Here is a 13,889-nt window from a genome sequence, read left to right as displayed (position 1 = left end):
CTCAACAACATTGCTAACAAAGGAGCTAACTCTGAAGCAGGAACTAAATACTGTGGTACTCAGTGACAAGGTAACCAGATGTGAACTGCTGAAATTATTTAAAACTTTCTACCAAGACTATTAAGAAGGCAAATTCACCCCCAGATGATTATGGTTATTTCTAGGCCTCTAATCTACAACAAAAAAATAAAGGACTCTTGAAAATGAACATAACGCTTTCTTACGTGGCATATCCAAACACAATGTTGGCAGTGACTTTCAGTGCGTCCAGGATCGGGATGGTATCATCGTAGTCATTTCTATTTAAAATTGGGGTGGGGGAGAGGACAAGAGCAGATATAAATACGAAAAATTAAACCACATTCTTAAAGGGGTATAAATAAAATAATAATGAAAAATACTATTTTAGTACACACAATTTAAAGTTACAGATTCAAAATTATTTCATCTTGCCAGTTATGTATCCATGAAAAATAATCCTGGGCCCCTGTATTATAAGACAGCAGCCAGTCACCTCGTTTCTCTTGTCAGCCTTAAAACTGGAGTTGGGGGGCAGGGCCTGTGGAGTTAAGACGCTGTCTGTAATGTCAGCATCCCATATGGGTGCTTCTCTACCTCCAGTCCAGCTCCCTGCTAACAAGTCCTTGGGCCTCTGTACCCATGTGGAACACCTGGATGAAGCTCCTGGCTCTGGCCTGGCCCAACCCTGGCTGTTGCAGCCTTCTGGGGAGTAAATCACCAGATGGAAGATATCTATCTTTCCCCTCCTCTCTCTGTAACTCTTCCTTTCAAATAGAATAAGTCCTTAAAAATAAATAAATAAATACAATTGGAGCTGCATTTGGACTCTGGCATTGGCTTTAATGATTGGCAAATGTGAGCAAATCAAAAATCTTGTAAGAATAATCATTGCTTCTATTCCTTAGGAACCAAGGGCGGACAAAAGGGGTCCCGATCTCCAACTGCTTCAGCTGGTTTCTATATCTGTGGAACAGGGACTGAACAGTGACCGTGTCCCAAGTCCACGGGCGCTGTTCTGCTCCTTCCTGCAGGAATCACTGCACTGATCAGTCATGACATCCACAGGTGCCCTGGAGGACAGAACACCCATGTCCTGTAGTTCTTCACTTACATTACACAGCAAGTGGAGGAGTGCTAAGTGCACTGACCCTAGTCTTCTCTCAGTGTCAATGTATAATCTAAAATCCACAAACTAAATGGCTCTCAGCACTTCACAGGTTTGCCAAGGGCTAATTTGTCAAGACTTTAATTGTGGGGCCAGCGTCGTGGTGCAGTGGGTTGAGCTGCTGCATGGGACGCCAGCATCCCATATGAATACTGGTTCAAGTCCTGGTTGCTCCACCCTCTGATTCAGTTCCCTGCGAATGAGCCTGGGAAAGCAGCTGAAAATGGCCCAAATATTTGGGACCCTGCCACCCCCGTGGGAGACCTAGATGGAATTCCTAGCTCCTGGCTTTGGCAGGCCCCCAGACCACTGCAGCCATTTTCAGAGTAAACCAGAGGATGGAAGATCTCTCTCTTTTTCTCTCCTTCTATGTAACTCTGCCTTTCAAACAAACAAATAAATAAATATTTAATTCTAACAATCATTTCATAACGATTAGAAATTGTACCTTTTCCTACACATATCCAACAAGAACACATTGAGCCCAGTTTCCTTTTCTTGCATTAACTTCAGTATATTCTGTACACACAGACAATTTTCAGACCTATATGGATTTGGTGCATCAACAGGGACCATAAAGCTGTTCCCAAAGTTTTCATAACCATGTCCTGCATAATATAATAACCCTGAAAAAGAAGGAAAGAGGCAGATATTAATTATAAATGTATCTGAAACCTTGACTTCTATTTCCTTCAAGCTGATGCAGCTTATTTAAGAAATACTCATCTGGGGCTGGCACTGTGGTACAGTGGGTGAGGCTGCCTACAGCGCTGGCATCCCATATGGATGCAGCTCTGCTTCCGGTCTAGTCTGCTATAGCCTCGGAAGGCATAGAAAATGGCCCTGGTTCTTGGTCCCTTGTGCCCACATGGGAGATCCAGAGAAGGCTCCTGGCTCCTGGCTTCAGATTGGCCCAGCTCTGGCCACTGCGGCCATTTGGAGAGTGAACCAGCGGATGGAGGAATTCTCTCTTGCTCTCTCTGACTCTGCCTCTATGTAACTCTGCCTTTCAAATCAATCTTCCCTTAAAAAAGAAATATTCACCTAGAAATACAGTCAATGTTAATGTGCATTTAAAATTATTTCAGCAATAGTGTTTACTTAATTCTGCATTTCAACACAGCATCAAGATCTGCCTGTAATGCATTCTATCTCACGAAAGTAATACGTTATAACCCACGATCTAATTGGAATGCAATGTCATCTCGTGATGAACATAAAAAGGCAGCAGCCAGGACTCCCTCAGACCTCCGTCTTCTCTGTGAGGCTAAGGGCTCCCTCAGGGCAGGCCAGCCTTACATTTACCTGTGCATCCCTGGCACAGAGTGGGAGCTTGGTGGCTGTTTCACAGATGAACAAACCAACCCAATTCCAGTGAACCGCAATTGTGACATTAAGTATAAGTTACTCTGCTGTCATTACCATCAGGGTATTGTGTTTGGATATACCACACCCATCAATGAGTAAAAACTATAAATGTAGATCTATAATCAGGGAGAGGAAATCTGATTTCATAGGTTGCCATTTCTTTTTTGTTGTTGTTATGAGATACAAATATCATTAATTTTTCCATCTAGAGTCTCTTGTATTAATCTAAAATTTGGATTAGTTTTAAAACTATTTTCTTGTTGAGAAATGATATATACAAACTATATGAAACAACTCATTTCTTTCTTGAAAAGAACTTTGTTTTAGCTGTAAAAAACATGAAAAATATCAGTATGAATTTCCTTATAAAAAATACTTGATAGAAATATTTTTTGAGGGCCAGTGTTGTGGTGCAGTGAGCTAAGCTGCCAACTGCCACACCAGCAGCCCATACCAGAGTGCTGGTTTGAGCCCTGGCTGCTCCACTTTTAATTCCCCTCCCTGCTAATGTGCCTGAGATGACACCGGAGGATGGCCTAAATTCTCTGTCCCTGCACCCGTGTGGGAGACCCAGGTGGAGCGCTGGCCTCCTGGCTTTGGCATGGAGTAGCCCCAGCTCTTGTGGCCATTTGGGCAGTGAACCAGCAGAAGGAAGAAATCTCTCTCTCTCTACTTTTCTCTATTACTCTGCCTTAAATCAAATAAATACATCTTAAAAAATATTTTAGAAGCTATATGAGGGGGTCTTCAAAAGGTTTATGGAAAATGCATGTTATGAAAAACAATGCAGAGATTTCCAAGTATTTTTTTTTTAAAGATTTATTTTATGTATTTGAAAGACAGAGCTACAGAAAGAGGTAGAGAGAGAGAGAGAGGTCTTCCATCTGCTGGTTCACTCCCCAGATGGCTTCAATGGCCGGAGCTGCACTGATCTGAAGCTGGGAGCCAGGAGCTTCTTCTGGGTCTCCCACATGGGTGCAGGGGTCCAAGGAATTTGGGCCACCCTTTACTGCTATCCCAGGCCACAGCAGAGAGCTGGATGGGAAGAGGAGCAGCCGGAACTAGAACTGGCGCCCATATGGTATGCTGGCGCCTCAGGCCAGGGCTTTAACCCGCTGCGCCACAGCGTCGGCCCCTCCAAGTATTTTTGTAACAAAATAAACTTACCTTATAATTCCATTTTCTACACTTTTTGAAGTTCCCTTGTATTCCGTTAAGCTTATAATATCTACAAGTCCACTGATTTTGCTCTTTCAGTATTCTGGATATACTGAAAGGATTTCTTTATATGGTATTGCAAATTTAATAATAAAAAGCATTTGGATGGAAAACCAAAAACAGCTACTTCACTATAATTATAGCCATTACTCTTAGCAGAGAATGTGGCTTTAACAATTGTGGAAGACTTGCCCACCTACTCCTGTGTGTCTTTCCTGTGGCTCCTACGTGCACTGAGTGCTCTCTCGTCGGCACAGTGGGGAAGGAGAAGGAAAGACAGAGAGGAGACAAAGCTCCAGAGCACCAGGACCTCACGGCCCACGTGCAGACTCAGGTACACATGCGTCGTTAGGCAACAGTTCATGTGTGCACACAGTTAAGTGCCATCCATCATTAGGGCAACCGTGTATGAATGAGTCAAGTGCAGAGAGCAACATCAGTGTGAGGTGAAGTGACAGGGCATGGTCCGGAGAGAGTGCGTGGAACGCAGGGAGGCAGAACAGGAAAAAGCAAGCAAGGCCTAAATCTGGAGTGATAGCTCGTAGGTGAGACGAGCCCAGAAAGAATTAAATTCCTGTTGCAAATGAAAATAAGAATGCAGAGACACTGAATTTAACTAAAAAGGAGTGCACAGATAGGGAAAGTTTTAAAAATCACGACAAAGGCAGTGGATTTGATTAAGTAACAAAGATCAAGCAATGAAAAGACAATCCACACAATGGGAGAAAATATTTGCAAATCTCCTACAAATTATCTGACCGGAAGAACTTGCATCCAAAACAGATAAAGAAATCTCCAACTCATCAATAAAAAGACCAATAACTCAACTTACAAGTGGGTAAAGGATGAAACTAAACAGTTTTCCAAAGAGGATATACAAGTGGCAAATCAACACACGAAAAGATGCTCAACATCATTAGCCCTAGGGAAATGTAAATCCAAGCCACAATAAGATACCACTTCATACTCTCCAGGACGGCCATAATCAAGAGAGACAGGAAAAGCAAGTGTCGGCAAGGATGTGCAGAAATTGGAACCTTCCTTTATTTCTGGCAGGAATGTAAAATGGTCCAACAACTTCTGATTCCGCCAAAGTTAAATACAGAGCTACCACAAGCTTAGCAGTTCTACCTCCAGGTACACACTCAAGAGACTGAAAAGATGTCTATACAAAAACAAGTATAGAAATGCTCACAGCATAAGCTTTATTCATATTACTCAAGAATTAAAACAACCCAAATGTCCATTTGCTGATGAACGAATAAACATATAGGGGACAGTCATGCAATGGAATATTCTTTAGTCCTGAAACAATGAAATCTGATACATGGTACAATATGGATGAACATGAACACACTGTGCTGAGGAGAGCCGGACACAAAGGGTTGAAAGGACACACATCGAATGATTCTATTCACAGGAAATGTCCAGAAGAAGGACATCTGTAGAGACAGCAGACTGACGGTTGCCAAAGGCTGGGGTCGAAGGAACTGGGGTGAATGCCAGTGAGTATGGGATTTCTTTTTAGGGTGGTGACAATGCTCTGAAGTCAGGCAGCAGTGAGTGACATATACAGAAACCACTGAGTTTTATGCTTCCACAGTAAATTCATATTCTGTTACCACGTATTCAAAATATGGCTCTATTACCCATCAGTCTCTTCACTGTTTCTAGAGCAACATAAGCTTACCTCTCACTTACATGACTTCACTGAAACTCCCCTACCTCCTTTCTAGTTACCCAAGTCTTCACCAATCATCAAGGCTAACCTTCAGTTCAGAACACATGGCAAGTTATCACATGGTCTGTAGTTTTCCAACACACTGCAGTGTCTCTCAGCCTTGTAATACAGTTGTACATTTGGACACTTAATCACACACTGGCCCTTAACTGATATTGTACCATTCTATGTATACTTAGTTTGATAAGAAAGGATGTTGACATTAATAGTTTATGTTTATATATTTTCATGGTTTTCAAAGGACTGTTATGCATACAATCTAATTTTAACCTACATGAAAATCTTTAAAAGACTTCTACTATTTTATAGCTGAGAAAATGCAATCAAAAAGATTAAAATCTCACAGCTGGTAAGTATCTCACCCCAATACATGGTGTTTTCTCACAATGCATTAAGGGGCTCTGATTTTTCTTGAAGGACAGACCATGTTCTTTATTCTCTGTGTCTCCCTCAGCAGGTGGCATCCTCCTTATCTGGACCATGCAGGTAGTGGCAACTTGGTCAATACTTACTGAAATGCGTTACACTAGCAATGCAAAGCAATTCACAGTCAGGCCTGCAGCACACTGTAAAAGGTCTGAATTGTAGTGGAACTTGTGCCATTTCAACAGCTGGCATTACTTAGAGACAAGCGGCTGAAAGCCCAGGTGTTGCCCCATCCTGCCATTTAATACACAGGGCTCTAGGGAGACTCAACTTGGCAGAAGAGGCAGCCTTGAGGGGAGGGCAGAGCTAAGAGTAGGTCCATTCTGTCACCACCATATGCCCAGCCCTGCAACCGCCCAAGTGAAGACACTTACACCAAAACACTTTCTGTCACAAAATGATTTAAGTCTAGGCGTCTTGTATCAAAGTCTGCAAGCAGATTACATGGAGGGAAATTTTTTTTTTTTTATAAAATAAATTATTTCTGCATAGAAAGTTCCATCTCTAGTACTGCTTATTTATTTCATTAATGATTTAATTACACAGGGACAGAGGGCAAAATAGGTCTTTAGGGAATTTTCTTTCTCAGAAGCTTAATTTTCAAGAACATAGTTTGTAACTGATATTCGTTTTTGTCTATATAGAAAATACACATCGAAGTGGAAAACTCTCCTGCTTGAGTGACCCTGCACTCTACTCTACCGTGTTCTGACAGCACCTAGGTCACCGACACTGACAGACTTGGAGCAAACACTGAGTGACAGGCACAGTTCAGGAAAGTGTGTCAGCTACATGGCCTTGCACAATCCTTATAACACACTGTCATAGCAAAGCAGGTAGTATTTTCATTCCCCTTTTACAGATATGAAAACTGAGACACTGAGTTTTTTTTTTTAAGATGGTGTGTGAGGTGTCACTTCGATTGTTGCTTTGGCTTTGGTTCTAGGTAAGCCCAGAAGTGCACTGATTATGGCTCCAACAGCCAGTGCTGGACCAGGCTGAAGTCAGGAGCCAGGAGCCTCACCTGGGTCTCCCACACAAGGGGCAAACGATCAAACCTTTGGCCATCTTCCGCTGCTCAGAAAACATAAATCAGTGCTCTCTCTCTCTCTCTCGTGCTCTCTCTCTCTCTCTCTTGACTAATTATAGCTTTAAAAATCTCTTCTTGGGGTTGGTGTTGTGGCAGTGTAGTGGGTTAAGCTGCAGGCATCCCATATTGGTGCCAGTTTGAGTCTGGCTGCTCTATTTCTGATCCAGCCCCCTGCTAATGGCCTGGGAAAAGCAATGGAAGATGGCTTACGTACTTGACCCCTACCACCGATGTGGGAGACCTGGAAGAAGCTCCTGGCTCCTGGCTTCGCCTTGGTTGAGCCCTGGCTGTTGTGGTCACTTGGGGAGTGAACCACCAGTGGACAGAAGATCTGTCACTCAGTCTCTGTTTCTCCCTCTCTCTGTAACTCTACCTTTCAAAAAAATGTTAAACACCTCTTCTTTTTTCCCCAAATGAAACCTCAAGCAGACCTTTAATTTATTAAAAACTGATGATATCTGGGTTTCTCTAACTGAGGCCTGAAGTGAATGTTACCTAGACTAAGCCCAGTCTGGGGAGGAAGGAACGCTTGCATTCCTCTGATAAACTGGCAGGGAACTACAGTCGTGGCTACAGCATTCTGAGCACTTTTAGTGTGAGGGAATAAGCAGCACTGTTTTACTTATCCTGCAACAGCCTTTAATTTAGTTCTACCCATTTAATAGATCTCTCTCTGCTTACAGAAGCCAACTAGTCACGTCATAAAGCCAGGACGCAGGAACACCAACGCTATGAGCCTGGGCTGGCTTCCTCCAAGGCCCACTGCTTAGCTACCCAATTATGGTTGGCTGAACGGCTCCTCCAGGCTGAATAAAGCTTTTGTCATATTTTGACCAGAAGAAAAAATACTTTTAAAAAATTTTTTTTTATATTTTTTATTTGAAAGGCAGAGCATGAGGGAGGGTGAGAGAGAGGGAGGCAGAGAGGAGGAGAGAGAGATGATCCATTTTCTGACTCACTCCCCAAATGCCTGCAACAGCTGGGCTGTGCCAGGCTGAAGCCTGGAACCAGGAACTCCATGCAAGTTTGCCACGAGGGTAGCCGGGACCTGCTGGCTCCCAGGGTATGCGCTAGCAGGAAGCTGAGGTGGGACTAGAAACTAGGCACTTCCAACATGGGATATGGGTGTCCCAAGCAGAGGCCCAATGACTGCGTGACAATACCCGGTCCTGTCCAGAAGCCCTCTGAGAATCTCCTCAAAAACACAAATGAGGTCAGCAAGTGATGAACATAGAAGTGTACTGGTGGGGTACACAGCAGGCCCAACAGCTCCTTGCCATCTTGGCTACCCATGTACAGTTATCAGAGATATTTGTCTTCAAGGACATGTCAGCCAGTTATTTCTGGTTTTCTGTTTGCTTTTCACATTTATGTATGTGTAAAAGTGAATTACTAGGGTGGGTGATGGCTCAGGAATTTGGGTCCTGCCATCTACATGGGAGACCAGTATGGAATTCCTGGCTTTTAGCTTCAGCCTGGCCCAGCCCTTACTGTTGTAGGAATTTGAGGAGTAAACCAGTAGAGGCAACATATCTCTCTCCCTGTCATTCTCTTTCAAAAAAACAAAAACAAAAACAAAACAAAACAAAACTTCTAAAAATGAATTATGGGGCTGGTGCCATGGCACAGTGGGTAAAGCCACCGCCTACAGTGCTGGCATCCCATATGGGCACTGGTTTGAGTTCTGACTACTCTACTTCCCATCCATCTCTGCTATGGCCTGGAAAAGCAGTGGAAGATGGCCCAAGTCCTTGGGCCCCTGCACCCACATGGGAGACCTGGAAGAAGCTCCAGGTTTCTGGCTTCAGATAGGCCCAGCTCCAGTCATTGTGGCCATTTGGGGAGTGAACCAGTGGATGGAAGACCTCTCTCTCTCTCTCTCTGCCTCTCTGTAACTCTGCTTTCAAATAAATAAATAAATAAATAAATAAATCTTTTAAAAAAGGAATTACTTACCATGCTTCTCGGCCTTTTGGCTAAGGTCAAGTGTAAAAGTGAATTACTTATTTCCTATACTATTGTAATTATTTATTTTACAAACTGCAGGGAATAATAATGTAAACCCTGCATTTTTCATATCAGAAGGTGTTTGGGCTGAACTTCCTGACTCTGCCTTCTATTTTCCCAACCCCTCAAGTCCTGTTAGTGGGGGACATTCACTAGAGGGCAAGGTGTGGTCTAAAACAAAACCCAAAGGTTTCTCTACAGCGTGCCCTAAACCTGATGCCTCTACCACGCTCACATTCAGTGCAGGCTCGCCCCATGTTCAGCAGATTCACAGAACTTTCAATACAAGGCAGCTGTCTCGGTAGCACGGCCTCAGGAGGACGTGAGGCTTCTCTAGCTTCAGGCTGGCACTTGGCTCTAACGCGCCTCTCTACTCTGCATTCCAAGGTGAGGTCTGTGTAGTGCGCCAAGTCCTCAGCCTAAATTGAGATCCTGCCAGTTTTATATTTGTGGTTTTCTCTGTGGCAAAGGCAATTAAAGGTTTTGATTTAAAAAGCCCAACAACAGCCTCCAAAGGTCAACATGACGACATCTGAAGTTGTGCATGTAATTTCCTTGTTCTTTAAATACTTTACCAATACAATAAACTACTTTTTCCTTATACCTCATTACTTTGAGTGACACCATGGAAGCCTTTTCCTGTTTAGGCCACGTAGGCCTTTCAAAAGTGAGATAAAATCAGGCCGGTGCCGCGGCTCACTAGGCTAATCCTCCGCCTTGCAGCGCCGCACACCGGGTTCTAGTCCCGGTCGGGGCACCGATCCTGTCCTGGTTGCCCCTCTTCCAGGCCAGCTCTCTGCTGTGGCCAGGGAGTGCAGTGGAGGATGGCCCAAGTTCCTGGGCCCTGCACCCCATGGGAGACCAGGATAAGCACCCGGCTCCTGCCATCGGAACAGCACGGTGTGCCGGCTGCAGCGCGCCTACCACGGCGGCCATTGGAGGGTGAACCAACGGCAAAAGGAAGACCTTTCTCTCTGTCTCTCTCTACTGTCCACTCTGCCTGTCAAAAATAAAAAAAATTAAAAAAAAAAAAAAAAGTAAGATAAAATCGTACAGCACAAAAATACTTGGGAGCTGGTGTTTGGCCTGATGGTTCAGCCCACGGTTAGGACCCTGGGTCCCATGTCGGAGTGTATGAGTTTGATGCCCAGCTCTGTCTCCACTTACTGCTAATGCAGACCTGGGAGGCAGCAGCGATGGCTCAAGTGACTGGGTTCCTCCCCTGGAGACCTGAATAGAGTTCCTGGCTCCCCACTCTGGCCCATCCCAGCTTTGGTCTTTGCAGGTATCTGGGGAGTGAATCAGTGGATGGGGGCTCCTTCTGCTCTCTTTCGAAAAAAAAATTCAAATTCAAACAATCCACCTGATTTTATATCGAAATTATAAGTTAATTACCAAGGAGGCATATTTGTATGGTATAATCTTTCATATTTTTGCAAAATAAAAAGGAATGGATTTACATCTTAGCCATCACTCTACAATGCTCATAAGTGGGTATATTATTATAGCATCAGTGTTAATAGCTGAAATCTAAAATTGGAAGTATTTACCTATTGATTTCATTTGTGTTACAACAGTAATTCCCCATTATTTAGAGGAGAAAATTCATTTAAATGATATTTTGAGACTTTCTCTCATTCCTTTTATAGTAGTGTTACATCTTAAAACAATATGGCTTTTGTTTCATTAAAATTTCTAGTTTGAGAACCATTAGCAATTCTACCAAGTGTCCCATCATGTCAATTTAGTTAGAAATAAAGAGGATAAATGTAGATCTGCATACAGCAAAATAACCTGAGGGCTACAGAAACCAAACCGATGACTTCTGTTTATCATCTGCATGCCTAACAACAGGCCTGGAAACACTTTCCTGGCAGTTACTGTTGCTGCACAAGGCCATAGTTAATAAGCAAAATCCTGGAGTTAAAAATGAGCTCAGGCCGGTGCCGCGGCTCACTAGGCTAATCCTTTGCCTGCGGTGGCGGCATCCCAGGTTCTAGTCCCGGTTGGGGTGCCGGATTCTATCCCGGTTGCCCCTCTTCCAGTCCAGCTCTCTGCTGTGGCCCAAGAAGGCAGTGGAGGATGGCCCAAGTTCTTGGGCCCTGCACCTGCATGGGAGACCAGGAGAAAGCACCTGGCTCCTGGCTTCGGATCAGCGCAGCGCACCGGCTGTAGCAGCCATTTGGAGGGTGAACCAACAGAAGGAAGACCCTTCTCTCTGTCTCTCTCTCTAACTCTATCAAAAAAACAAACAAACAAACAAACAAAAAAACCCAAGAGCTCAGCAGCTGACTTGCCCATAGTGGAGGACACACATAGTAAGATAAAAACTGCCAAGGAAATTACTTACTACCAACAACATATTTCATCTCTTAAAATTTTTGACCATACATGTAGGGTTCTTACTATGTTTATAAGTGAACAAATGGAAAAAAAAATCACAAATTTACTGCTACAATTTTTGAGATTTGAAACCTTTGAAATTTAGCCATATTTCAATAGATCTTTAATTTGCAAACTTTTGCATTTGCCATATTCACCAACATTTCCTTGTTAAATTCTAGTTCTCACTAGAAGACTAGAAAATACCATGTAATAGTAGAAAAAAGAAACAAACACAAGGTAGGTACATTCTGTTATAACCTTTTATACTCAAAAACAAACAAAACCACACAGTGGTATTTCACACATATGAATGTACCTTTTATGCTGTCATTAAACTTAACCATACAGTAGCTCTTATAGTTAAAAGAAACCACAATCACAGAAGATCGGTAAGAATTCTAATCAGAACAATACTGTTTTTGACAAAACCAGAAACATGAAAGTAATGACACTAAGATATTATGCAATAAAGATCAATTATAGTTTTTTAATAAGTACTTATAAAACTCTTCAATTAAAAAATGTATTTACCCTGTCTTTACCAGATTCTCAACTCTTAACCTAACTTTCACAATAAAAATAGCAGATGATTATAGACCAAATATTACAAACATCTTACCGTACACTCCTTTGTCTAGGAGCAGCAAGAATTCGTCCACAGCATTACGCATCTCATATTCAGTAAGATCCAGCAGGGAAACCACTTTGAAATCCAGCTGTCTTAGTAAGTTGGTCAATTCATACACATCCACCAAAGGAGCTTTCAGCTTAGGGTGCTCCCTGTAATTCATATTTCCTATCAAAAGAGCAACCTTGTCTTTTGCTGTAAAAGAAAGGGGGAGGAGGTGGAGAGATATTTAAAGTAGGAAACAAAGATTAAAATAAAACCTATGGGAATAGTACCAATATAAAAAAATTATACTTTAATATTATATTAGTTCATTTCAAATAAGGTTATTTACTTTCATCAAAAACTGTTAATTAGGTAGCAGACCAATATATTCTGAGGAACACGAGACACTAAGAAAGTCAAACAACTGAAACTGAACTTAGTCATGCTTTTGAGTCATGCAAAGGACATTATTAGCTGTGTATGTAGTATAACGGCAACTAAAATCAAACCATACCTTTACTGAACTACAACAACAGTATATACTATCCCACTAGTCTTTTAGAGCAAATTTAAAGAAAGTTTGTTTGATATGTGGTTCCGTTTGCCTGAGAAAGGAAGAGGCTAAAAACGAGGGACAAGAAGGATTCCCATCAGCATGTGTGAGAGAAATGCTGGGGAGAGGCAGGGACTGCACAGGCACCGACCTGTTCCTGCAGTAGCCATGTGGACGCACTGCCTCCTCTTAGCTTCTTTCCAAAGGACTTTCCTTCTCTACTGAGGTGAGGCTGCTTTAGGGACGTCTCAGTTCATTTTCTGGACTTAGTGCACTGAGATTCTGGTCAAGGATAATGTGTGTTGACATTATAAAAGAAATGGTTTTGTTTGTTTGTTTGGGGCAACAAGATCTACACCTGTGACTTAAGCAGGTGTTGCAGCCTGTCCACACAACTGTGGAAAGTTGGACTTACCTCAGCGCTAAGAGGTCTTCAACACTTCTTTCTTTGATAGTCTGGGGTGGGGTCAAAGGCTATAAAAACCTGTGATGATTAGGGCCGGTGCTGTGGCTTAACAGGCTAATCCTCCGCCTTGCGGCACCGGCACACCGGGTTCTAGTCCCAGTTGGGGCGCCGGATTCTATCCCGGTTGCCCCTCTTCCAGGCCAGCTCTCTGCCGTGGCCCGGGAAGGCAGCGGAGTATGGCCCAAGTGCTTGGGCCCTGCACCCGCATGGGAGACCAGGAAAAGCACCTGGCTCCTGGCTTCGGATCAGCAAGATGCGCTGGCCGCAGTGGCCATTGGAGGGTGAACCAACAGCAAAAAGGAAGACCTTTCTCTCTGTCTCTCTCTCTCACTATCCACGCTGCCTGTCAAAAAAAAAAAAAAAAAAAACAAAAAAAAAACCACAACAACCTGCGATGACTTCCTTCTTGAGGACTGCCAGGGGGCGTGTGCAGCATAAGCACAGCAGAAATCAGTGAAGGAAATGCCAGGGAGCACAGATGTGACAACAGCAGCGGCAGCCATGAGGGTTGAACTACAGGCGGACTCCTGACACAGGCCAGAACACGGCCACTGTCCTGTCACAGCGTTGTAAATGGTTTATTTTTAAGTTACTATAAATGCTACCTCATGATACTGAAGCAGGCATGAATAACTGCATTGCTGATTTGATGCTTAAAATATGCACTATAATTTCATATGTTTCAAGTCATTACAATGATTAAATGTCACCAAAAATCTCTGCTGAAATTTCTTCTCTTTCCATAGAACGTTTCAAGCTCGTGTTAAAAATTAGCACCAAGTTAAAGAATGGGAGGCCCCCTGAGGCAGAAATACCCACTCTGTGAAATGCCTCAA

The 13,889-nt window shown here is 43.1% G+C and overlaps 1 protein-coding gene across 2 annotated transcripts in view; it reads right to left on the bottom strand.

Annotated features, from left to right (window-relative positions):
* MALT1 (MALT1 paracaspase) overlaps nt 1-13,889 on the bottom strand; it is a 66,209-nt gene that overhangs the window by 11,048 nt on the left and 41,272 nt on the right. For both annotated transcript variants that reach the window (XM_062201735.1, XM_062201736.1), the window contains 3 exons: nt 12,041-12,244; nt 1,635-1,812; nt 225-299 (listed from right to left, as the gene is read on the bottom strand). In XM_062201735.1, the coding sequence (XP_062057719.1) occupies nt 225-299; nt 1,635-1,812; nt 12,041-12,244 (457 nt within the window). The remainder of the gene's footprint in view (nt 1-224; nt 300-1,634; nt 1,813-12,040; nt 12,245-13,889) is intronic.

Source organism: Lepus europaeus, chromosome 9 (genome assembly GCF_033115175.1).
Source record: "Lepus europaeus isolate LE1 chromosome 9, mLepTim1.pri, whole genome shotgun sequence".
NCBI lineage: Eukaryota > Metazoa > Chordata > Mammalia > Lagomorpha > Leporidae > Lepus > Lepus europaeus.
The sequence above is the reverse complement of the archived record's forward strand: the minus strand, read 5'-3'. Positions and strand labels throughout refer to the sequence as shown.